The sequence below is a fragment of the Lepidothrix coronata genome, unplaced genomic scaffold (genome assembly GCF_001604755.1).
Source record: "Lepidothrix coronata isolate B3197 unplaced genomic scaffold, Lepidothrix_coronata-1.0 Scaffold99, whole genome shotgun sequence".
Taxonomy (NCBI): Eukaryota; Metazoa; Chordata; class Aves; order Passeriformes; family Pipridae; genus Lepidothrix; species Lepidothrix coronata.
In genome coordinates this window covers 3,894,303-3,917,478 of record NW_016690279.1, presented here as the reverse complement: position 1 = coordinate 3,917,478, position 23,176 = coordinate 3,894,303, and the positions used below count along the sequence as shown (strand labels likewise).

At 57.4% G+C, this 23,176-nt stretch overlaps 1 protein-coding gene across 2 annotated transcripts in view; it reads right to left on the bottom strand.

Annotated features, from left to right (window-relative positions):
* Positions 1-22,405, bottom strand: part of NOL4L (nucleolar protein 4 like) — a 63,324-nt gene extending 40,919 nt beyond the window's left edge. Inside the window, exons 1-3 of one of the 2 annotated variants that reach the window (XM_017822801.1) lie at positions 22,097-22,405; positions 4,375-4,530; positions 575-686 (exon numbers count right to left, since the gene is read on the bottom strand). In XM_017822801.1, the coding sequence (XP_017678290.1) occupies positions 575-686; positions 4,375-4,530; positions 22,097-22,405 (577 nt within the window). Of the gene's footprint in view, positions 1-574; positions 687-4,374; positions 4,531-5,914; positions 7,466-22,096 lie in introns of those variants that run through there. The other variant, XM_017822802.1, reaches the window with a different exon arrangement.
* Positions 22,406-23,176: the final 771 nt, after the last annotated feature.

Here is a 23,176-nt window from a genome sequence, read left to right as displayed (position 1 = left end):
CCCCTGTTTCCCTCTCAGGCCTAAGAGCTGCACATTGAACCATAACGAGTCAACCACCACACTAATTGGGTGGGTACACAGGCACAATGTAACTGTGATTGCCAAAACACTTGCCATTATCAAACCCAGGATCATGTGCTTATCTATTAATTAGTGTAAATTGCTTCTTTATCAGAAACTTCAGCCATTCACACATATTCCGTGTCTTTCAATACAAAATTAACAGTTCAAAGGAAAAACTTTAGATCATGGTTTTTTTAGACGTTGAAGTTTCCACCCACACATGATTATGGGCTGATTGCAGCCATATCTGTGATATTTTTGACCTACTGGGGAAGCTGGCAAAGAAAGCCAGGCTGCTTCTGCTCCCTGAGCTGAAAGCAGTGACAGACAAAGCAGGTTTAAGCAATTCTTTCATCTTGGCTCTAAAAGTGCGTGAAAAATAACGGGGGTTGGGAAAATCCTTAGGCTAATATGTATCTCCTGGTCGGGGCGGTATCTGGCAGCCGTCGGTGGTACCGCGCTGGTACAAAATGCAGTGTCAGCTCTGCTGGCAGAAGCCACTCGCCCTTACCTTTGGGCTCCAGGCCGTTGGAGTTGAAATGCATCCTCTTCTGGCACTCGGTGCAACTCATCAGGAATCTGGTCACAGCCTCTCTCGGGAGGAAAGCATAAGTCTCTGCAATCTGGGGAAACAAAAGAGAGCTAAATGTCCTGGGAGAGGGAGAATGGCCAGTGGAGTGCGGGACCCTCCCACCTCACCTGCCCTGCCCACTGGGAACATCAACAGCTCATAGCCACACATTGTTCCCTTCGGCCCCAAATCAGCTCCCAGAGCAGCTGTTAATGGGGGAATGCTTTGAGAGTGGAACTGGTGTGTCAGAGAGGCACCAAGACACAACCGAACAGACCTTTGGAATCCCTGCATACCCGTATCTTCCCAGAAACTCCTTCCCGTTCCCCCTTGGAGTCTGGGAAGAGTGAAGCTACAGATGTGCAAGAATCAAATGCAAAAGTAAGGTCTTGTCAGCTCTGTTTGCGTTGTTAATTATCATCACACCAGTAACCTGAAGAATCCATTAATCTTTCGTAAGGGCAGGTCACTTTTTCCCACAATGACAATCAATTACTGTTAATAATACTTTGCACTTCTGTGACATATTTTATCTAGGGAATTGAAAACATTTTTACAAACAGTAATGAATTAAGTCTCCTGAACCTTTGTGGGATATTTGTATTTTACAGAAGAGGAAAAGATAAGGATAAATATTTAAAACTTGGATGCTTGAAGTTAAAACACTAGATCCAGACCTAAGCACCCAGAGAAGGTGCCTGGCAATCCCACAGTCCTATTATTCCGATGAATCCCTGCCAGCAGCAATTTTACAGTATTTCTAAAGATCAAGGTTATTTGGAGAAGGAATTAGTCAATTTTAATGTAGACTTTTTTAAGGCCATAAAAGACCATCAAATCTTGGAGTCTGACCTGTGTAGCACAAGTAAGGCAAGTTCACCCAGGTTCTCCTGCAGCCCAGTGGCCTGTGGTTTGCCTAAAACATCTTCCAGGAAGACATCTGGTCTTAATTGGAAGGCATTAAGAGGTGGAGAGCCCACCTCTTAGTTTGGGGCTGGTTCCTACGGTTAATCACCCATCCTGTTTGGTCTAAGTGACTTGTCCTAGCACGGCCGTTCCCAAACCAGGGGCCGTGACCCCCACAGGGGTCACAGCTCTTACAAGTGGGGTCATAAAGCAGACAGAAATTCAATTGTTTGTGCCAGTCCTCGGGGCTGCGAGCCCGGCAGAAGTGGGGCTCAGGACGGGAAGTGGGGCTGCAACCAGACACCTCGTGGGTGAGGGCTGGTGACAGGGCGAGCCGGGAGGGCAGCCCAGGATGTCCCAGTCCCCCTCCTCTGGCTGGTGGGTGTCATCCTCCCACCTTATGTTGTTAACAAATAATACCGAAATTATACAAATACATATTAAATTAAAAAATACCTAAATTCCAAGCATTTTTTTCTACCCCACAGGAAAGGGTGATGCTTCAGCTTGGATAAAAACCTGCTCTAGAAGCAGAGCAGTAGGGCAGGGGCAGAAGGTTCGCGGGATCATGGCTAAGGCAGCCCCAGCCGCTGCGGTGGGAGGGATCCGCATCCATCTCCACTGCGCGGCAGCAGAGCCCGGGCTTTCACATGCACAGAATGCCAGATGGGTGGAAAGTTCAGGCGGGGACCTTGTCCCAGCACTCAAATGGAGGCTGCAGTGCCTGGTCCTCATGGGATTCTCCTCCTATTTAGCTGCAGCCCCAGCGAGCTCTCTTGTGACCGAGCGGATGCCAGCTCAGTCTTTGCCTCTGTGCGATATTTATTGATGCACAAGCATGAAGGACTCCCACAGAAATGCTGAAATTAGGGGCCTGAAAATTGCTGGTGGCAGCCGTGGTGTCGTGGCGCAGGCAGGGAACTGTCCCCGCGCGCTGCCCGCCGGGCTCAGCCGTCTCCCTGCCTCTTTTGCTCCAGCAAGCCCACAGTCTCTGCTGCAAATGCTCAGCTAATTTTAGTGATACAGTTGTTATTTCTCAGCTGATTTGATGCTCTGCAGAGCAGACAGCTTCCTTGATGAGTTATCTCCCATCCAAACTCCCTTTCTGATTGCCTCCCTCCGGAGGTCATGGACAAGGGCAAACTCTCCAGTGCCTCTAATCAGAAGCGGTGGGGAAAGGGAGCTGGAAGAAAGAGACAGGGGACCCTGGAGCCTCCTAACTGGCCATCCAGCAGCATCCCTTTGTATACCCGAGCCAGGCACGGTGTGTGCTCTGCACCATTTCTCCTTCCAGCCTGGGCTGCAAAGGCGCTCTGGGGAGTGAGGGCAGGAGTGAGGCCGGGCAGCCCAGCCAGCAGCGTCCTGCCAGGTCAGGAGGGGATACACACTGCTAATGTGATGATCTCAGCTCAAGAGGGAGATGAGGGGTGGAGCGTGAAGCTCTCTGACTGCTGTGAGCAGGCCTGGGAAAACAGACGGATCCAGCCTGCTCCCCTGGGGCTGTGCAGGGCACAGATTAGTCCTCCAGAGAGCTGAATTGAAGGAATTAGGGGAGGGTCGGAGTGGTCTGCTGGGGAAATGAGCAGAAAGTTTTGAATTGTGGTCATGCTGGTGGGGCTGTCCCCTCTGGACCATAAAGAGGTCACTTGCCCCTGGCCAGGGAGGGTCAATGTGTGCCCCAGCCCCCAGCCCCATACTCTGCCCCAGGGACAGGAGTCGAGTGCACAGGGCACAGAGCAATGCCACGAGCTGTGTGTTCAAAGTCCTGCTCCCTGGAGGCTCCCACCACGTGTGGGAGGCTGCAGGGCACTGGGCTGTCTCACCAGCACTGCCAGCATGACAGCATGGCTGGACCAGGGACATCCGCAGGCAGGACAGTCAGGACAGACTCCAGCCCTGCACCAGCTCTGGCAGCACACTGAGCTCTGCAGAACCTCAGGCATCATCACAGAGACCAGGATAGCCTGCACAGACCTCTCTAAGATGACATATACACTGGAGAGCTGAGCTGCCAGCCAGCCACTCCTGTCTCTAAGCGACCTGGTCCTTAGGGCTGTGGGAATCAAGGGAGTAGCTTGGTTTTGGACAGCTCTTCTTGTAAAAGGAGAGCCCAAATGTTTGCATTGAAGGGCTGTGCAGAGTCAGGAGAAACAGCAAGCTCCCTGGAGAAGCACACTTCAAGCTAAATTATTCCTGACCTAACTAGAGTGGTTTCAGGATGGATAGAGCTGGTTCTCAGCATCCACAGAGCACCTGATGAGACTTAGCTCTGTGCCTGCCTCCATTTTGTTACTGAGGAAACCCAGGATGGGCTGGTGGGAGCATCTGCCAGGGAGGCTGAGGAGGAGGAGAGGGGCTGCAGTCATGCCCTAGTCCCCTTTTCTGGCTGCTCCTGCCCTCCAAGGCCCACACGAGACATTTCTCTCTGGCCAAGGGAGACAGGGAGGCAGATGGCCTGGAGCATGCAGAGGACTGAGCAAACATCCCCTCGCTCATCACTAATACTGAGGATTTCTCTTTCTTTTCCCCTCAGACGTGTAGTGTCTTTGTATGGGTCTCTCCTCTCCCAGCAGCCCTGCCGCTGTGCTGCCGCTGCAGCCCCGTTTGCAGCCCCGTTTCCGTCCCCAAGCACAGCTGCTCTGCCTTTAAACCCCTCCTTCCTCACGCCTCCCCGCACAGGCACACGGGGCTCTCCTTCGCCTCTGCCTTCCGCCAGTGCCTCTGCTTCTACCTGCCCTCTCCTCCCCATCCCCACAGGACTCTCACTCCCACGGCCCCTCAGCCCCTTCGCTCCAGTCCCCCCTCACTGCCCGGGGCACAGGGGGGACTCTCACCGCTCGGTAGGTTTTCTTCTGCCCGGCATGTTTGGGTGCTTTGCCCGGCTCCGACGAGCTTTCCACATGCATCGAGTAGATGATGTCAAAGAAATCTTCCACCACAGCCACGCGTTTCAGAGAGATGCCCTCGGGCTCCGACAGTCCATCTGCCCCCTACAACAGTGCAGGCAAGTTGAGTTAGTGTCAGCGATGGGTGACAGGGGTGACGAGATCGGCCCGGGGCTAACGCGGTTGGAGGGGGCAGAGTGGCGGTGCTCCCGCCTCGGGCTGCCTTGGGCACGGGGGATGTGGGGGATAAATTAAACAGCGCTCCAGGGAGCATCCTGCTGTAGCCAGGGCAGTGGCGGCTGCTGCTGTTGTGCTGCTAAAGCTGGCAGTGAAATTGGGCCAGGAATAAAAACAAGAGAAGGGTCCAGAGTGGAGCCACAACCGATCAAGAAATTCAATTTCCATAATGTGGGATGGTTTTGCTAGGCGGGGAACAGGCAAGGGGAAGCTCTTTGGACCTGCACATGGTGCTAAACCATCCTGGGAAGCCCTGCGACGTGGGGTACTCTCACTGGCTGCAGTCCCTGCAGACGTGGATCAGCCAGCAGGACAAGGTTTCACTGTGATGCCAGGATACAGCCCCTAAAGGAAGGAGCCAACATCCCCTCCTTCCCTGCACTGACCTTTCCAAGGCTCCCTCCCTCTCACAGACGCAGAGCAGCTGAGCGCTGGCAGCAGCAGCACAGCTCTTTGTGTGTTCGGATGTGCTGGAGAGCAGGAGGCAGTAATTCTGCCACACGGCAGTGGTGACAGACTGATGGGAGTGGGAAGTGTGGGGAGCAGTGCTCCTCCGAGCTGACTGGCACCAACGGTGTCAGCTCACACTGGCAGCGAGTGCCGTGGGAAGGGGAGGCAGCCTTTGGGACCCAGCAGCTGCTATGGGTGTTCGGCACAAAGCACCGGAGCGGGGAGAGCTACTGGGAGGTGGTCAGTGGCTACTGTAATGGCAGGGGGGACCAAAAAAGGGCCAGGCTTTGGGAGGTCACTTAGCTTGCTCAAGGAAAAAATGCCATTTTTGCAAAGGCAAAAAAAAATATTTCAGACATATATATATATACACACATATATATATACACACACTATGTCCCTTTGAGGCCTGCTTTCCAAAAGGAATGCATGGATGCTGTCCAGCGGGTACACACCAGGCTGCCGAGTGGCAACCTGCACATCTAAACAACCTGCAAACTATCTTTGTCACGTGCATTCACACATCCCTGAGGGCAGGCAGGGGCTGGCAGGGCCTGTAGGCAGGGGCTGGCAGAGGTCTGCAAGCAAAGGGAACGCCCAGTCTTCTAACCTGTATTTTGTGTTGTCCTTGGTTGGGGTCCATGTATCTTACACAGCCTATAGATTGAATAAATGCTGTTCTTTAAGCCACCAGTCAAGGGCCTCTCAAAAATCAATCACTTAGTGGGCCCACCTTATGCTAAAGCCACCCAGCATCTCAGGGTTTAAGGTACAGTGCTGCCTATTAGAGTTGGCTCCTCACCCCAATTTCAGAACAGAGACTCCCTGTCCTGGGCAGGGGCTACAGCAGGACAGTCGGTGAGCTCAACTGGGACACGGGCACGACGATTTTCCAACACAAACCACCTCTGCCCTCCCGGAGGAGCCCTGAGCCGGGTCTGAAGGTGGCTGTAACAAAGAGAATATTGAGAGCGAACACAAGGGGCAGGGTGGCAGGGCTGCATGGTGGGGGTCGGGAAACTTCGCCCCAGGGAGTGTCTTTGAGGAATATAGATCTAATTTCTTCTGTCACCGTTTGGAGAGTTTCAGTTTAATCGAGGGCATGGGTATTCCCCCGCCAAGGAGAAGCGGGCATTAGGAGGCTTCCTACTGACCAATAATCCTCAGAGCAGGGTTGAAATGAGGATAATTACAGAAACAGGACAAAGGAAAATGCAGCAGGAGAAAAGCACAGTCAGATGTAAGGAGCAGAGCCCTCAAAATTAAGGTTGTAACCAACCCTGTATGCAAATCACTATTTCCAGCCAGCTAATGCCCTCCTCCCTGCACGGCCAGCCAGCAGGTCTGTGTTTCCTCCCCCATTTCAGAAGGAATGAAGGTAACCTCAGGGTCTGGGCATCGCTACAGCCTCCCTGCACACCCAGCAGCGCCTTCCTCTACACGCCGGCTGGATGCCGGATGCCGGAGCTGCCTCCTCAGCATCCCACTCCCTGCAGCGATCCTCCCCGACTCCTTGTGTCTCTCCATCCCCTCCTCAGCCTTGTGACTGCTCTCCCCGTGATGATTATTTAGCTCTGGGAAGCAGGTGAGATGCAAGCGGTATCAAAGGCACTGGGTATAAGAAGCTGTATCAAGTCAGTACCTCCAGGATTAGAGAGGTTTATATCTGGCAATATACCCAAATGTTGACCGAGGATTTAAGAGGACACGTGTACTATTGAGTACCTCTCCGAGGGGCCCACGCCCCTCGGGTTCCTCCTTCCACACCCAGTATTGCTCACCAGTATTCAAGGCATGAGTCAGAGCCCATAATATCTCAGAACGGCTTAAAACCCTTCAGGTTTAAATAGCAATAAAAAAATCATTTGGGAAGCAGAATGGGAAGAAGGGATGCTTTTATCCTGTTCTGGCATGGGGGCTTTATTAGAAGTCATCTGTCCCCAAAAGGCGTAAAAGATTTCAGGAGCAAAGCTGAGCCCTGACATAAGCGCTCAGAAGTGGGTAGCATTTCAGGTGCTGAGGAGTCCCTTTGCCACCTTCCAGCCATCCTCCTTTCTCCTACATTTGCCCTGCACTCGTTTGTCTCCCCCTTCCCGGTCTCTCCTCCTTTTCTGTCCCTGCGTACCCTGTCCCAGAGCTCTCACCCCCTCTTCCTCACCTCCTCCCCACCTTCCCAGCGCTGTGAGCGCTCTCACCTCCTCTCCTCCATCGGGTCTTTTCCCTCCCCAGTGTCCTTTGTCTTCCCCATCTCCTCTAGTCCCACGTTTCTTTGCCTCCTCACATCTCGGAGCGCCCGTACCCCCCCGGGACCCCCCTCCTGCCCTTCGCAGCCCCCTCGGGGCCTCGCTGCCCCGGCACCTCCTGCCCTCTGCCCCATCCCTCCCACCCCGGGGCTCAGCGCCCGGGGGCGGCTGTGCGGGCCGGGGTCGCCGGGAGCCGTGCCCGGCACCGGGCGGCGACAGCCATTTCAGGCAGCGCTGTCCCGGGTGCGGCACGGGCCGGGCAGCGCTTCCCACGGGCTGCGGACCGGCCATGGCGCTGCCAGCGCCGAGCCCCGGCACCTTTGTTCTCGGCGGCCCTGCCCGGGACGGGGGCGGTGCGGCGGGAGGGGACGGGGAGCGCCCGGGCCGCCCGGAGCGGCAGCGCGGGGTGACATCTGCCGCGGCGGCGAGGAGGGAGGGAGGGAGGGAAGGGGAGAGGGAGAAGGAGGGAGGGCCGGGCCGAGCCCCCCCGCCCGGGCCGGGCTGGGGCCCGCCGGCAGGTAGCGGGTAACCACGGCAACCGGCGGTAATCCGCTCCCCCGGGCCCGCCGCCGCCGCCCCGCGCCCGGTGCCCCCGCGCCCGCTGTGCCTCGCCCGGCGCGGACCGGCCCGGGGCAGGCACGGCCTGGGGCAGGACCCCGCTAGGGCCGGTCCCGGACCTCACCGAGCCCGGGGCGGGCGGGACCGGGGCAAGGGCGGCGGCGGAGTGCGGGGCGGGCTCCTGCCACCCCCTGGCACCGCCATCCCGCCGGAGCGCTGTGCTCCGCTCAGCTCCCACCGCAGCCTTGGCGCGGCTGCCACAGCCCTGCCATGCTCCCACACGGACCTGCCATGGCTCCCCCACAGCCCTGCCATGGCTCCCATATGGACCTGCCACGCTCCCACAACCCTGCCATGGCTCACACACAACCCTGCCATGGCTCTCACAGCCCTGCCATGCTCCCACAACCCTGCCATGGCTCCCACACAACCCTGCCATGGCTCCCACACAACCCTGCCATGGCTCCCACACAACCCTGCCGTGGCTCCCACACAACCCTGCCGTGGCTCCTACACAGCCCTGCCATGGCTCCCACACAACCCTGCCATGGCTCTCACAGCCCTGCCATGCTCCCACAACCCTGCCATGGCTCCTACACAGCCCTGCCACGGCTCCCACACAGACCTGCCATGGCTCCCACACAACCCTGCCGTGGCTCCTACACAGCCCTGCCATGGCTCTCACAGCCCTGCCATGCTCCTACATAGTCCTGCCATGGCTCCCACATGGACCTGCCATGGCTGCCACAGCTCTGCTGTGCTCCCACACAGACCTGCCATGGCTCCTACACAGTCCTGACATGGCTCCCACATGGACCTGCCATGGCTCTCACAGTCCTGCCATGCTCCCACATGGACCTGCCATGGCTTCCACACGGACCCGCCATGGGTCCCACATGGACCTGCCCTGCCTTTGAGCCCAGCAGCAGCACCTGCACCACCTCCATGATCAGCCTCCTCCAGCTACCCTGCTCCCTCCGGTCTCAGCAACCCGCTGTGTCTCCACCAGTCCCCGCGGCCATTCCTCAGCAGCCTGGCCTGGGTGTGAAAACTGCCACAATTTGATGTTTTTGCAGCTAAATTGAAGCACTGAGGAGCAAACTGTGTTTTCCACGGAGCAGCAGGTCTATGGCCAGCAGCTGCCACCCGATCCCCTCCACACTGCCCGCAGTGACCTTCACCCCGAGCCCCGGTGAGCTGCCACCACCCCGAGCGAAACCAGACTCCCAACCCGGGCAGCTCTAGAGAGGCCAAGGGATGACAGGGCTCCCCAACCCTGCAAGCCCTTCCCCATCTTGGACTTGGATTTGGGAGAATCTGGGAGGATTCAATCTGAGCTTCAAGCCAGAGAGCCAGCTCTCCAAGGCCTACATGCTTCCAGCTCCTCTTCAGATTGACTGGGGTAGACACTGCTGGAGGACCTGGTACCTGCCTGTTCTGGGATCAGCAGCCTGGAGGGTCCTGGCTCTCCCCTTGCACCAGCTGGCAGGACAATCTCTGCCTCCTCCAGTGGGGCTGGCAGCTCTCCTGGGGCCTGGGAAGCTGCCCCTGCTTCGTGGCTCCACAGGGAAGCATCCCTTTTCCAAGGGGGGTACGCTGGAGGGCCATCAGTCAGGGGCTGCTGGAGCAGGAGTGGGTTGGGAGGGAGTGCCGACTGTTTCCCCATCTGCTGTGCTCAACAGCAGATAAAACACTGCCCTGGCCCTCGCGCGAGGGGCTGATACCAGCCGAATTCAGCTTCCTGTGAGTCAAAAGCCGCTTCCTGCCAGCAGAGCCCTGCCTGATAATGGCTGCACTCTGCTCTCTGCCTGGGAGCAGACCCTCTGCCCTCGCCTCTCCTTGCACTTCCCACATGAAAGCGTTCCCCTCTGTATCTCCCAACCACAGCACCTCCCCGCCCCAGTACAGAGTCTCTTGCACGTTAAACTCTAATTTCCTGCTGCTGTCTGGAAGGGCCACTGTCACCCTCATCCCTGGGACAGCGGAGCAGGAGGTTTGGGGCCAGCAGTATTGAGCTGTCCCTCAAGGTCACCTCCACTGCACACAGAGACAGGCCGTGTCGTTTGCTCTGCCTGCGCTCCTGCTGCCCACTGGCTGAGGGACACAGCCAATGTCCCCAGCCGGGTCAGGATCAGGGTTCCCCTGTCCCATGCTAGAGTCACCCCACTGCATGAGCACAGGTTCCACAGCTTACACTGGCAGTGCCATCCCTGTGGCATTCAGCCATCTCTTGCCCTTTCTGCCTGCCCTGGGTGGTTCCTTCTGCTGCAGGCACAAAGGTGCATCCCTGTGCTGAGATGAACAAAAGTGGGGTTTGGGTTTTACCAAGAGTGCTCTGCTGCTCTTTGGTCTTTCAGGTGCCTTTCTAATTTCCTACAGGTTGTGTTTTGGTCTCAGGAAATTTTCAGTCTTCTAGCAAAAATGCTCAGCTGGACCAGGGAGTGGACAGAGGTCAAAACTGTGACATATAGGATAGGATGAAATCCTGCCATGCTGCCAGAGACATCCCATCAGAGATGGGATGAGAGATCATAGAATCATGGAATCATTTGGGTTGGAAGGGATCTTAAAGACCATCTCATTCCAACCCCCTGCTGTGGGCAGGGACACCTTCCACTAGCCCAGGTTGCTCCAAACCTCATCCAACCTGGCCTTGAACACTTCCAGGGATGGGACAGCCACAGCTTCTCTGGGCAACCTGTGCCAGTGTCTCACCACCCTCACCATGAAGAATTTCCTCCAAACACCATGACTCCTCAAAAGTCCATCTCCCTGGGCAGCCCCTGGCCTCCTGCTGCAGACACCACCAGCACACAGCCCACCTCTGCAACCTCCCCTCCTGCACAGGCTTCAGTACCAAAACAGACGTTTTATTTCAATATGGACTCTTACAACTTTTGATCAAGAAACTGTTCTTGGTACTTTGCATCTCTGGGAAGTCAGCCCTTGATTGGCTTCTATATTTAGACTTCTCCAGGGCTTTAGGAAGTTCACTCCTCATGGTATTTAGGTGTAGGATGAAAGCAGCTTTTGCGGGGGATATGTTAAACCACAGCAGGCTCCCTCTGCTAATGCTGCGAGGAGAAAGAGGAGCTACATTCCTCGAACTTCCCTTTTCCTCTTGCCCCTCATGCCATGGGCACAGTGAGTGCCTTAGGAATAGGCACTGGGGAGATGCTGGGCTAAGAACAATATCAGTTGTATTGCTCATAATAAAGGAACCCACAAGATGACAATGGGTCTTGATGTCACAGATTTTGCTCTTTTTTTCTCCTGGAAATACTTTGCTGGGAAATTTTTCTGATCATTTCTAGTTGAAAAATGGGAGAAAAGCAGCTGCTAAAATGCTGATGGTGTTTCCCTGCACTGAGCATTTCTGTGTCATGTTGCACCATGCAAACATGAAGCCCCATCCTGCACTTAGAGCTCCAGCTCTACCCACTGCAGTGAAAACAGCCCCAGCCCTGCTGAGCAGCTGAGAGTCGCTCCAGCCCAGGAGGGTTCATTTCTCCTGAGGAAACCGAGGCATAAAGAAGAAGTCATTTTCCCCACGCTCCATGCTGACTCGGGCCAGGACTGGGGGCATTCACATTGTTTCTCTACCCAGAACTGTACACAATACTTTTTTTTTTTTCTCAAAGTAAATACTTCCTCGTGAGGGGAGCCGGGTGCTTTATTTTTAGCCGGCAAACACAGCTGAGGTGTGTGTCTTTCACGGGGCACAGGCGCCTCTTCAGAGAGAGCCACTCTTTCAGCAGCCGCAGCTGAGCCATGGGGACGGGTCCAGGCCTTTGCTCTGACCTCAGCTTATTCCTCTCCCAGCTCCCAGGCCTGGGAATGAAAACAGAGCGGCCTGGGAGGGGCGAGCCTGGAAATGGCAGCCCTGCCTCCAGCCGGTGGAGAGGGCCCAGGTGCAGGATGCCAAGGGGAGGTGGGTGGGCGTGGGGTCTGCTGGGCGGCTGGGGAATGGGGCTGCCATCCATCCTGGGGCTGCCTGGAGAAACCCAGCAGGCAGAGAGCCTTGCTCTGATGGCTGCTCAGAGGCTCCTTGGATGCCTGCTCTGCCTGGGAGGCAGAGGACATTTTGCACGGCGCAGGAGAGCAGAGCTGCCTCCCTGCCAGGACCAGGCTGTGCCAGTGGGGAAGCCACAGGAGCAGCTGGATCTGGCAAGCAGAGGTGAGCACAGTGCTCCCCAATAAATGCGACCCCACACCCTCCAGCCAGGAGCAACGGGGAACCAGCTCTTTCAGGGGTAACAAAATGCTGGGTGCTGTGGGGCAGCCCAAGCTGCTGTTTGAGCACTGCTTCGCTTGGGTTTGGTGAGAAAGGCTGCCATGAGCAGAGCACCCGACTGACCTGCCTGGGCAATCACTCCCTGGGGCCGTGGGTTTCCCACTCCCCATCAGCTGGTGAGTGTCACACTCTGCTCCACAGCATGTGGGGCCTGAGCAGGAGAAGGGCCACGCTGTGGGCACTAACAGGGAAGAGATCACGGGCATTATTATTTGGAGATTATTATAAAGTTGCAGTATTTCTTACTATTTTGAAATAGGCAGGGTTTGCCCAATGGCTGCCCCATCCATGGAAGTGCTTAAGGCCAGGTTGGAGCAACCTTGTCTACTGGAAGGTGTCCCTGCCCATGGCAGGGGTGTTGGAACAAGATGATCTTTAAGGACCCTTCCAACCCAAACCCTCCTAGGATTCTATGATTCTAAAATGTGAGTTTGGGGTTTGTTTGCTTTTTTTTTTTTATAAATCTGCAAAGACAGGTAGCAATTTCTTAATGTCATTTGGATCTTGGTTTAGGTGATTTGACGGGACCTGCTACTGGAGTGGAAAAAAAGGGGGAAAACGGTGAACCGAATTTACAATCAGAAGAGCGTTTATATTCCATAGCATCCGGAAAAAAATGTAAAACTAGAAGTCTAAAGAATATTGATAATACGTAGCTGTAGCACAAACTCCAAACATGCCTAGAGCTGTCTCTTCCTTGAAGTAACTTATCACTGTGAGCGATCTCCCCAGCGCTGAGCACTAATCTAATGAAGATCACCACCAAAGCAAAATCCTTTGAGTCGGAGGGGGCCAAGGCACTGTAAAAAGTGATGAGGTGACCTGTCACAGCAAGGTGACCCCTCTGTGCCTGGGAATAGACCCGTCCCTGTCAGGGCAGCCAGGTGACATCATCACGCCCAGCGAGGACACGGTGATGTCAAAATGAAACTGAGGAGGAGGTACAGAGCAGCGGTGGCAGTTCAGCTCGTCAGTGGTAAGCAAAATTATGTCAAATCAGTTACAAATGATGCTACAGTGAATCAAGGTCAGGCTGGGCTGAGAGGCTGAGCCCTGGATGTGTGGCATCCTGGTGCCAGCTCCCTGTACTCTGGCAGTTCCCAGTATGTGGGCCACCCTTGGAGACTCCCACAGGAACAGCATGATGTGCCTCTAGGGAAATGCTGACAGCTCAGCGGATGTTGGGGGGTTTAAGGGGATGCACACCCTCCCCTCCCAAACCAGACTCCTCACCAGGTCAGGGCACGACAGAGATCGAGCTGCACCTCACCACAGTGGCTTCAGCCCAGCCCAGCCCTGACACCAGAGCCTGGAAACTCCCTGTGAGCACATACTGGTTTCAAGAAATGGGGACAGTGCAGAACCATGAGGGTCATGTTGGACTCCATCAGCCCCTTTCCCCATGTGGGAACCCAGAAAACCAGTCAGTCACTGCCCTCAGTGAGAGCAGGTACTTGTATTTATTCTGGGCCCACATGTGGCTCTGCAAGGCTGGAGGGTCCTATACAGGGAGTTGGGGCAGGGGGCACAGGGAAGAGATGCTGATGGAAATCTGTTTGGTCTCCCCCTGCATTCAGGTAACCCCCCTCTGTATTCTGACTCACATCCATCATAACCACTCTAGGTGGACCCCAACTCTTCCAAAAGCCGAGCCCTGATTTTAGTAAGACCAGGAAGGATTCACCATTAACCTGGGATGACCAAGTGGAATTTTTTTGAGCTCTTAACTGAGACTACACATGAGGGGAGAAGAAGTCAAGCATGTTCTTAAATGCTCTATCATGGTAATCCATCCACAGAGATCCCTGTTCCAGGTGTGACCCATCATCCCATCACATCTGGTGTCAGTGCCACATCACTGCAGGCTGGACATGTGGGTCATTCCGAGTGGCCTCACATCTGGGTCCCCCTGGTCCTCTGTGGGTCTGTGTTTCCAAACTGGGATGCTTCTGGGAGCAGAAGAAAGGAGGGGCAAACCAAGCAGGGCAAGGAAGTCAGACAATTAATACAACCTGCCCTCTGCATGAGAAATAAATTGGCAGCTGACAGGTTATAATCTGTGCAAGCAGGATCTTCACAGGAGAGGTGAAGGCTCCATTGGGGGCCAATTGGATGGTTAATTAGGAGGACAAAGCAGAGGATTCGTGAAAATGTTTATGAAACAGTGCTTGGCAAGGGAGCCCCTGAGAAACGCTCACCAGAGAGGAGCTGCTTCGGGCTGGGAGAGGAAACACGAGGGTGAAACAGCAGAACGAGCCCTGAGAGAGAAAACAGCCATGCAAATGTCCGTGTGGGGATGGGGATTCCCAGGTGCTGTGTGGAGGAGTTCAGGGGAGGACCCGATGACATCTAATTTTTCTAGAAATACACAGGCCGTGTCCTCCCTCTTCCTCCTCCCCCGCCCTTCCCTGTCCCCACCCTGTGACCGAAATGGAGGGGAGCAGGCTCTGGGTGCCGGCAGGCACTGCCGCCGCAGCCAATCGGCGCCCGCGGGCCGGGCAGAGAAGGGCACGAGGAAAGCAATTAAACCGGAGCTTTGATTGGGCTCACAGATGACTGCTTGTGCTAGAAATGCCTGAGCTTCTTTAGGCGTCTCGGCAGTGGCTGGAGCCGGCCTGATCCCCCATCCCCTCCTCGGCGCGTCGCTGCTGCGGCAGCGGGAGCGTGACTGATGCTCTCTGTCCCACACACGGCTCCGAGAGCTCAGAGGTAGGAACCAGTTGCTAAGAGACAGGACTGTACTTTCCAGCCCACATCCAGACCTTTGTCACCAGCTCAAGGGCTTTCTGCTGGATCCAAACGCCCGGTGCAGGTGAGCGGGAGCAGGCAGGCCTCCTCCCAGCCTCCTCCCAGCTGGGGCAGCCACACAAACGGCATTCAATCTGATGATGGGAATGACAAACCCCAGAGCATCCCCAAGGGACCAGCTTCCCTGCACCGGCTGCTTGTCCCAGTGCTGTGAGACTGCAGACTGGCACGCCCTGTGGCCCGTGGTGTGGGTGGTACCCGCAGCACCGACACCCATAAGGTTTTGGATGTCATCACAGTTCCTTCAAATGCAAACCAGGAGAGGAGTCCCAAACTTCAGTCTCCTTTTCTCTGGGGGGGTGGTTGGTGAGTCTGGATTTTTAGGCCAGAGACTGCCATAAGAGACACCCACCACCAACCAGACAGCCCAAACATGAGACACAGAGACTGAGTGACCCCATCGTTCCCAGAGCACTCCCTCCCTCTTGGTGAGGAGTGGATCCATCAGAGCCACCAGTGTTGCCTATGCCCATCTATCAGAAGGCAAACACATCCTCCAGGGCTGCCAAGCCGAAGCAGAGCAAGGACAGACAGAAACCACTCACACAGCATTGTCTTCCCGGCGGTCATTCTGTACCAGGAAGACACAACCAGCCTCCACTTCACTTCCAAAGGCTGCTGCCTTAACCTCAGACACGCGGCAAAGACACAGTTACCCAAACCTCTGCTCTGCTCTCTGCTCCCATACACTGCACAGTCAGTCTGCAGCTATTTCTCCTCAAATAAATTGCTACTCTTTGGCACCAGACATTAAAGTGGAAGTCAGCGGCTTTCCAACAAAGACAGTGATTTTGGCCAACAGGTACCTGCCCTTGCTACAATCAGCTAATTAAACCAGACATCAAAACTCAGGGGTGGCTCTGGCCCATCTCAATGTGATTCTTTAGAGGTGGGCACAGCTGATATGAGATCAGGGGAAGATAATTACTAATTTGCACTGAAGAAAGCAATATGAATATGCATCCCTCTGTCACAGCAATGCCAGAGCATCTGTGGGGGCCAGGTGAATGGGCACCCCACCAATGCTCCTCCACACCTCTGGGCTTTCCCTGCCATTTGCTTGTCCACAGTGTAAGTTCACAGACTGCTCATACCAAGCCTAATATAATGGTAAAACCAAAACTGAAGAAATTATATCAGCAGGAGATTATTGCCGAGAATGGTCCCGAGAAAATTCTCGCTGACAGGAGTCTGGCTGCCTCTCTGGGCTCTGCTGTGGTCTTTAGTCAGTGACCGAATTCCCCTGTCTGCCTGTGGTCAGAGCAAGTCCCTCTCAGCCATGGCCCACGAGGAGAGCTGAGAACAGCCAGGTACTGTCTTTACAGCCAGTCTTTTCTGCTCCTCATTAAATCAGCCCTGAGCTCTTGGACCCTCTTTCTGTGCAAAGGTGGGATATAACCTGGAGTGTTCATACAACAGCCCCTTGTCAGACCTGGGGTTCTTTCCATTTCAGCCTCATTGACCAAAGCCTGGCAGAGCTGTGCTTTGGTTGTTTGTTTTTGGACCTTCTTCAGAGTGGCACCCTTTAAGAACCACAAATCTGGAAACAATTGTGGGTGAAGGAGATAACTATCAGATTAATGTTATTCAAAAAATGCTGCTCCTTTCAGATCAGCAATGCCATCCCTGTTTCTGGAATCACGGAGGATAAGCAGTGTAGATGGCAAGGAGTTATTTTTTCAAAAACTGTTTGGTCAGACATATATTGGGAACTGGGACCTTTGCTGATGGGGCTCCAGGTCCCCTGAGTGCCACTGACCAAAGTCAGTCCCTGAGGCTGAGGCTGGCTGGGATGGTGGGATCTCCCGCTGCAGCTGTGCCATGCATGCCCTACTGTGGTACTAATGACCACAGTGGGGCTGCCTTTAATCAGGCTTGCAGGCTTGGCAGAAATAAAGCAAGAACTGAATTAGATGCTGGTTCCCCCCTTATCCCTAGAAGCAGCTTCAGCAGGCTGTCCCGAGGGGTGGGAGTGGGCAGGAGCTGGAAATGGGCTCTGCTGCCAGATCTTCTGCTCCCGGCTCAGTGAGGAACTTCATTCTGCCAGGCTGCTTAACTGCGGATCATCAGAGCTCTTTAAATTCACCTTGCCAAGGTACTGGAGGCTTCTGCTGCTGCCTGGTGAGCCTAAGCCAGCTCTTGGGCCCAGGGGCCCGGGTGTCACTGCTCTGACTCTTATCATGAGCACCTTCAAAAGTAAAATCAGCACCTGGTGTTGTGCAAACTTGGAACTGAATCTGGAACGGATGCTGATGTGGGGGATTTTCTCTAGATGGGTTGGAGGGGACCATGCACCCAGGCCAGCATTGTACCAGTCTCCTGAGTGCACATTTAAATGTAAACTTCCCATCAGTTCCACTCCTTGGAAAAGCTGGTGCTGCCCCATGTGCTGGGAATGGGATGTCTCTGCAGGTGAAGGCTCTGTGTGCTCTAAGTAAGGCTGGTGCAATGGGAGTAATAGACAATTTCTCAGATAATACCCTCAGGCCCATCTGCCTTGTCTAAGGCTCTTCTGAATGGTCTTGATTTATTTTTTTTTATCACTTGAAGTCCCCAGAAAGTCTGAGTGGTTATTCACGCCGTGAAAACCTTCTGTTGACTGATGTTCTTAGAGGTTATAGATGTGCAGCTTTTTGGGGCACTGAATATGGGCATTGAAGGGTACTTGTACCAGGAAAAATGTAGCCTCTATTAGCTGTTGGAGCAGCATCTTTCTGACATGCCTGGCTCCTCAGCTCCGGCATTCTGCCACTGTGCTGTGCTGTCCCACGGCCTGGCACCGCAGCTTTCACATCACAGCACTCCAGTCTCTGGAGCTAAAACATATTTAGGGATAGGCTGTACTATGAGATTCACCCACTGTCCCATAGGATGGTTTTCCTGCTGTCGATAAAAGCCTCCATCCATTTTGCATTTTGGACTCACCAATTCTATTTCTAGCGCTCCCCCCACTACAGCACAGCACCGTTCCTCGGCTGAGTTTCATCGGGCACAATCATAAAATAATTTTGAACATCTGGCTCTGGGAGTGCCAGTACAGGTGAGCTGTACCTGCACAACAGCAGCAACCCACCCAGCAATGCCCTCGTGCTGTCAGCGAGCCCCCAAGCCTCGTGTCAGCACTGCGGGGGACGGGGAGAGAGCAGGGAAGCAGAATCCGACGTGGGCAGCGCTGCAGAGCCTGCCCGGTCCCCACGGCTCCGCGCAGCCCCCGGAGGGCCGGGCTGACGCCAGGCTTCCCCTGCTCATCCCGCAGCCCCCCAGCCTGCACCACGGCCTGCCAGCATGAATCTGTCCTGCGAGGCTTGGCCGCCGCGCCGGAGTTGTGACAAGCTCCCACCACGCACGGCCAAGTACAGCATCGATCCAGAGAGCAGCTAACGCCCGGGCCGAAGTCTGAGGAGAACCCTCCCCTGCACACCCGCTGCTCCGGCCACAGCCATCTGCTCCGCCGGTTGTCACCGAGTGCTGCCCATTTCCCTGCACCGTGGCTCCATCTCACTCCACGTTTGTCTGGGAAAGACTGTCTAAATGATGCTAAATGCTTAGGACAAGAGGGACATGAGATTATAATGAACTGCATCTTAGCACCTTGTCATGGGCAAATTCTCCCACAGTTCTTAGCAAAGCTGGGGAGAAGGGTGAGGGCTGCACATCCAGTGCCAGGGTTCAGTCCAGCCCACAGATAACGAGGGGCTTCACACCTTAGTGCTCCTCAGCCACGTGAAAGAAGGGCATATCTGGGCACTTTGGGCGGTATCCATTGTCTGTGCTGCAGACACAAAGATACCCTCCTCCTCAATACAGCCTAAATGCATTTTTTTCCAACTCCCTGACCTAAAGGATGCAGCATCCAGCCCGTGCATGAATAGGGCTGTCAGGCAACAATGTCCCACACCACTAATGCGCCTCTGTTTATCTGCATAGGGCTTTTTTAATTGTATGTGTTAAATGTCCAGCATCTTTGGGACGTTCATCTGGGAAAAAGAAATGTGAACAGTCTCTGTGCCAGACATCCGTCCGCACTGCTGTTCCTATTCCCAGTGCATTCTTTGAGAAGACCACCATCTGCTCTGACCACCACCTAAGGCAGATGCCCCCTTCTCAGTGCACAGTCCCCGCTCTCAAGCCACCCAAATCTGATTAGGCCTGTTCTGATGAGAGGCCTGGAGGAGGGCAAGGGAAAGTTACTCAGGAGAGAAAATAATAACCACATGCTAATTAATTTTTCACTACAGATCCGCAGAAAATACACAAACCAGCTCAGGGTGCATAAGCCAAAAGGAACAGCTCTACTGGCTTGCTGGGGGGTGGTTAATTTTGGGGGTTTGGGACTATTATTACTATTATTATTTTCCAGAGGAGGAGTGGCCCCAGCCCTGTCAGGGAAAGGAAATCTTATCCCCACTGCTGCCCTCTACACACTCTTTACCACCTCTCCTCCAGCTTTCCCTCACAGTCCCTTGGATTTCCTGTAGCATCCTGCAGCAAGAGCAGAGCCTCTCCCCCTCTGCACCCAGGCTGGGGGCTCTGCCTGTCCCTGCAGCAGGGGACATCCCCAGCACGGTGGTCACCCAGCAGATGTGCTCAAAGAAGGGCGAGCAGACAGGACGAGCCAGATCAGGTTGCAGAGGAGCACAGCCAGGAGAAAGCAACCGAAACACCGCTCCAGAAGTATTTGGGAAAAGCAGCTGAACAGGCATTAAACCAGAATCCAGGCGTTACTGTCCAGCAAAAGCCTTGTATCAGCTTCATGAATTATGACTGTGTGCATGAGAGCAATGAAATACACCCCAAACCTAGCCCAAACCACCAAGGATGAGGAGACCACTGAATTACGAGGAGCTGAAGAAAATCCCTGTCAAGTTATCTCTAAATTTAAGAGCCACTTGAGGCAAAACCAAAACTCCAGCTGCACCCATCTGAAACGGTCCACGCGATTCCTGGCAGAGAGAGGCATGGTGGGGCCAGGGAGGCTGGAACCAAGGGATCAGGAGGCAACAACTTCTACAGACCCCACACTGGAGGGTTTGGGGAGCACGATGACTGGTCTCCCTACAGCCAGTGGCTCTGCAAAGCGCTCCCAGCCCTAATGTCCAGCAGGCATCCAGGCACTGGGAAATAAGCTGTACTGCCCCTTGAAAATTCGGTTGTCCCCCAGGACATGCCTGTCAGTGTTTGCTGGTTTAGGGGAGCCTGGGTGTAACTCCTGCCTGTAGCCTGCAGGGACTCTGCCAGGGAAGATGCGGGGGGCCTAGGCACGCTCCTTGCTGAAACTTCATCTGTGCAGAGGCCCTTTGGGAATATGCGGGCTTGCACCAGCCTGGTTGAGCCGCTGACCCTTGGGACTCCCTCCCGGACAAAGGGGAGGGGGCGTCTAGCGAGCAGCAGGGTCGAGGGAGTCTGGCTCGGCCTCTCTGGGGTACCATGACTCTGCAGCATTTGGAAGATCTGGGATAGAGTCGCCGGCTGGATGGAGAGGACCCGGAGGGAGTGCTGGCTCTGTGGAAGGGGGTACCGCTCCTAATCCGCCCTCCACAGGGGCTCCTGGAGCGGGGGGAGCGGGAGAGAAGGGCTGCTAAAAGGTCTCAAAAAAAAAAAAATCGCAAAGAATTTTTTTGGGGCATGGCATGGGGGAGGGGGGCTGAGAGGGGAGAAAGAAAGGAGCCTCTGAGCACCACGAAGGGAGAGGGAGAAATAATGACCCTTCCCCCTCCCCCCAATAATCAGGCGGACCAGATGGGAGGTAAATAGTGCGTTTAGAAGCATTTGCCACAGATGGGCTGCCCTCAATGGAAGCATCCTCCAGCCACATCAATGCTGGAGTCTGTGTGCACAGAAAACACTGCACCCTTCAGAGCAGCGGCAGCAGCAGCAGCAGCGGGAGAGGCGGGGAGGGACAGGGGAAAAAAAAAAAATCCCTGCCGGAGCTCTCCGGTGCCCGCGGTCCCGGCGGGGCGGCGGGGGGCGCGGGGGATGGCGGGGGGCGCGGGGCCGGGGCAGCCCCGCCGGGCGCTCCCTGCGCGGGGCCGGGGCCGCCAAAGTTGCGCGTTTCCCCCCGCGCCGGGGAGCGGGACACGCTCGGGACGGGAACAATGGGGCGGCGGGGCAGCCCCGGGCGGCGGCGGGAGGAGGGAGGGAGGCGGCGGCCGGTGCCCCGCGCCCCGGCCCGGCCGGGCGCCGAACAATGAGGCTCCGGCGGGGGAGTTCCCGGGACGGCGGCCCGCGGGCAGGCGGGGGGGGCTGCCCTAATCCGGGCTCTGCCGCTGCCCGCACCCCCCGGGGCACCGGCTGCGGCGGCCGCGCCGGGCGGGCAGCGCCGCGGGACGCCGGGGCCGGGCTCAGCGCGGCGGTCGGGCTCGCCCCGCTCCGCTCGGCAGGACTCGCCCCGCTCCGCTCCGCTCGGCGCGGCGGCGGGGCGGGCAGGGCGCGGCGGCGGCGCGGGGGGGCCGGGGGGTGCCGGCGCCCCCTCCCCGCCGCCCGCTGCCCTTGACTGCAGCCCTGTCCCCGGCCGTGGGGCGGATGGGAAATGCCGGGCGAACGTGATCGGACAGAGCGGGGGGGCGGCGGGGCCCGCACCGGGCGGCGGCGCGGCCCCCCCGCGGGGGCAGGTGCACGGCGGCGGGCGCGGGGCACCGCCGCCCCCTCCTCCCCCGCGCCGGCAGCGCCCGGGGACGGCGGCGGCACCGGATGGGACGGGGACGGGGACCGAGGGGGGGGTTGGCGGAAGGTGCGAGGCTCCGGGCGGGCGCCTCTCCCCATCCGCATCCCGGGCGGGTCGGGGCGGCGGGGGCGCGGCGGCTGCCCCGGGAGCGGCGGGGGCTGCGGGAGCGGCCGGGCCCCGCGTCGCGCCCCGCATGGGGCATGCGCGCTCCCGGCGGCCGGCGGGGCTGGGCCGCCCGGTGCTGACGGGACAGGGCCGGCGCGGCGGTGGAGGGGACCGCGGCCCCGGGGGTGCCCGCCCCCGCCCCGGGCAATTCACCCCCCCCTCCCTGCCCGCACCCCCGGGGAGGACAGACAGACACGGACAGGCAGGCAGACAAGACAGACACAGAGCCCCCGGGGCACGGAGCGCACTAACCGTTCCCGTTTTCACCGGCACATAAACCACCACTTGACCCATCTTCGTCGCCTCCCTGGTGCCGTTTCCCAGGCGGAAGCCCTTGGACCGGACCCAGAACTGGAACTTGCCTTTCTCCCCCCCGCCGGAGCCGCCGCCTGAGCCGGTTCCCCCCTGCAGCACCTCGGCGATGCGCTGGTACTTGCTCCGGGTCACCGTCTTGGTTTTGGCCGAGTCCCCGTAGGTGCGCAGGCACCAGTCCCGGAACTGCCGCCCCAGCTCGCTGTCCCCGGGGCGGCTCCCCCGCAGCAGTAACGGCGGCTTCGGCATCGCCCGACCGGCGGCGGCGGCGGTAACGGCGGCGGTAGCAGCAGCAGTGGCGGCGCCCGGCCCCGCGCCCTGTCCCGGAGCGGGCAGAGGGGCAGCGGCGCTCCTGGGACGGGCTGCGGGGGCGACGGGCGGGATGGAGCGGGGAGCAAGAAGCGCAGGGAGGGTGGCGGCCGCTGTAACGGGGAGGGGTGGAAGCACCGGGGCTCGGACAGCGACCGGAGGGAGGCACCGGCGGCGCCAGCAGCAGCAGCAGCCGCTCCTGTCACAGGATCACAGGCGGCTCCGGCTCGTCCCCCTCCCTCCCTCCCTCCGCCCGCCCGCCCGCCCGCCCGTCCCTGCCTCCTCCGCCCCCCTCCGGCCGCCTCCTCCTCTCAGCGGGATCCCACCTGTTAGAGCGGCCTCGCCGCCACTGACGGGCCCCCCCCTCCAGCCCCCCACCCCGGGGCTGCCGCTCCCCCCGCCCCGGCTCCGGTGGGATGCGCTCCCCCGGCTCGGCCGCCCTCCCCCTCCCTCTCCGCTTCCCCGCTCCCCGGCCATACGGCCCCGTACAGCGGGGCAGCGGGGCAGCGGGGGGCGGGGGGCACGGCCGGGGCGGGGTGGGGGGTGTCGGTGGGCGCGGGTCCCGGTGCCGGTCCCAGACAAAGGGCCGGCGGGGCGCGGGCGCACGTGTACGGCGGGACGGGCCGGCGGGGGCGGAGGCGGGCACCTGCCGAGCCGCCGCAGAGCCGGGGAGGAGCCGCGGGGGCAGCGGGAGCGGCAGGGGGAAGGTGG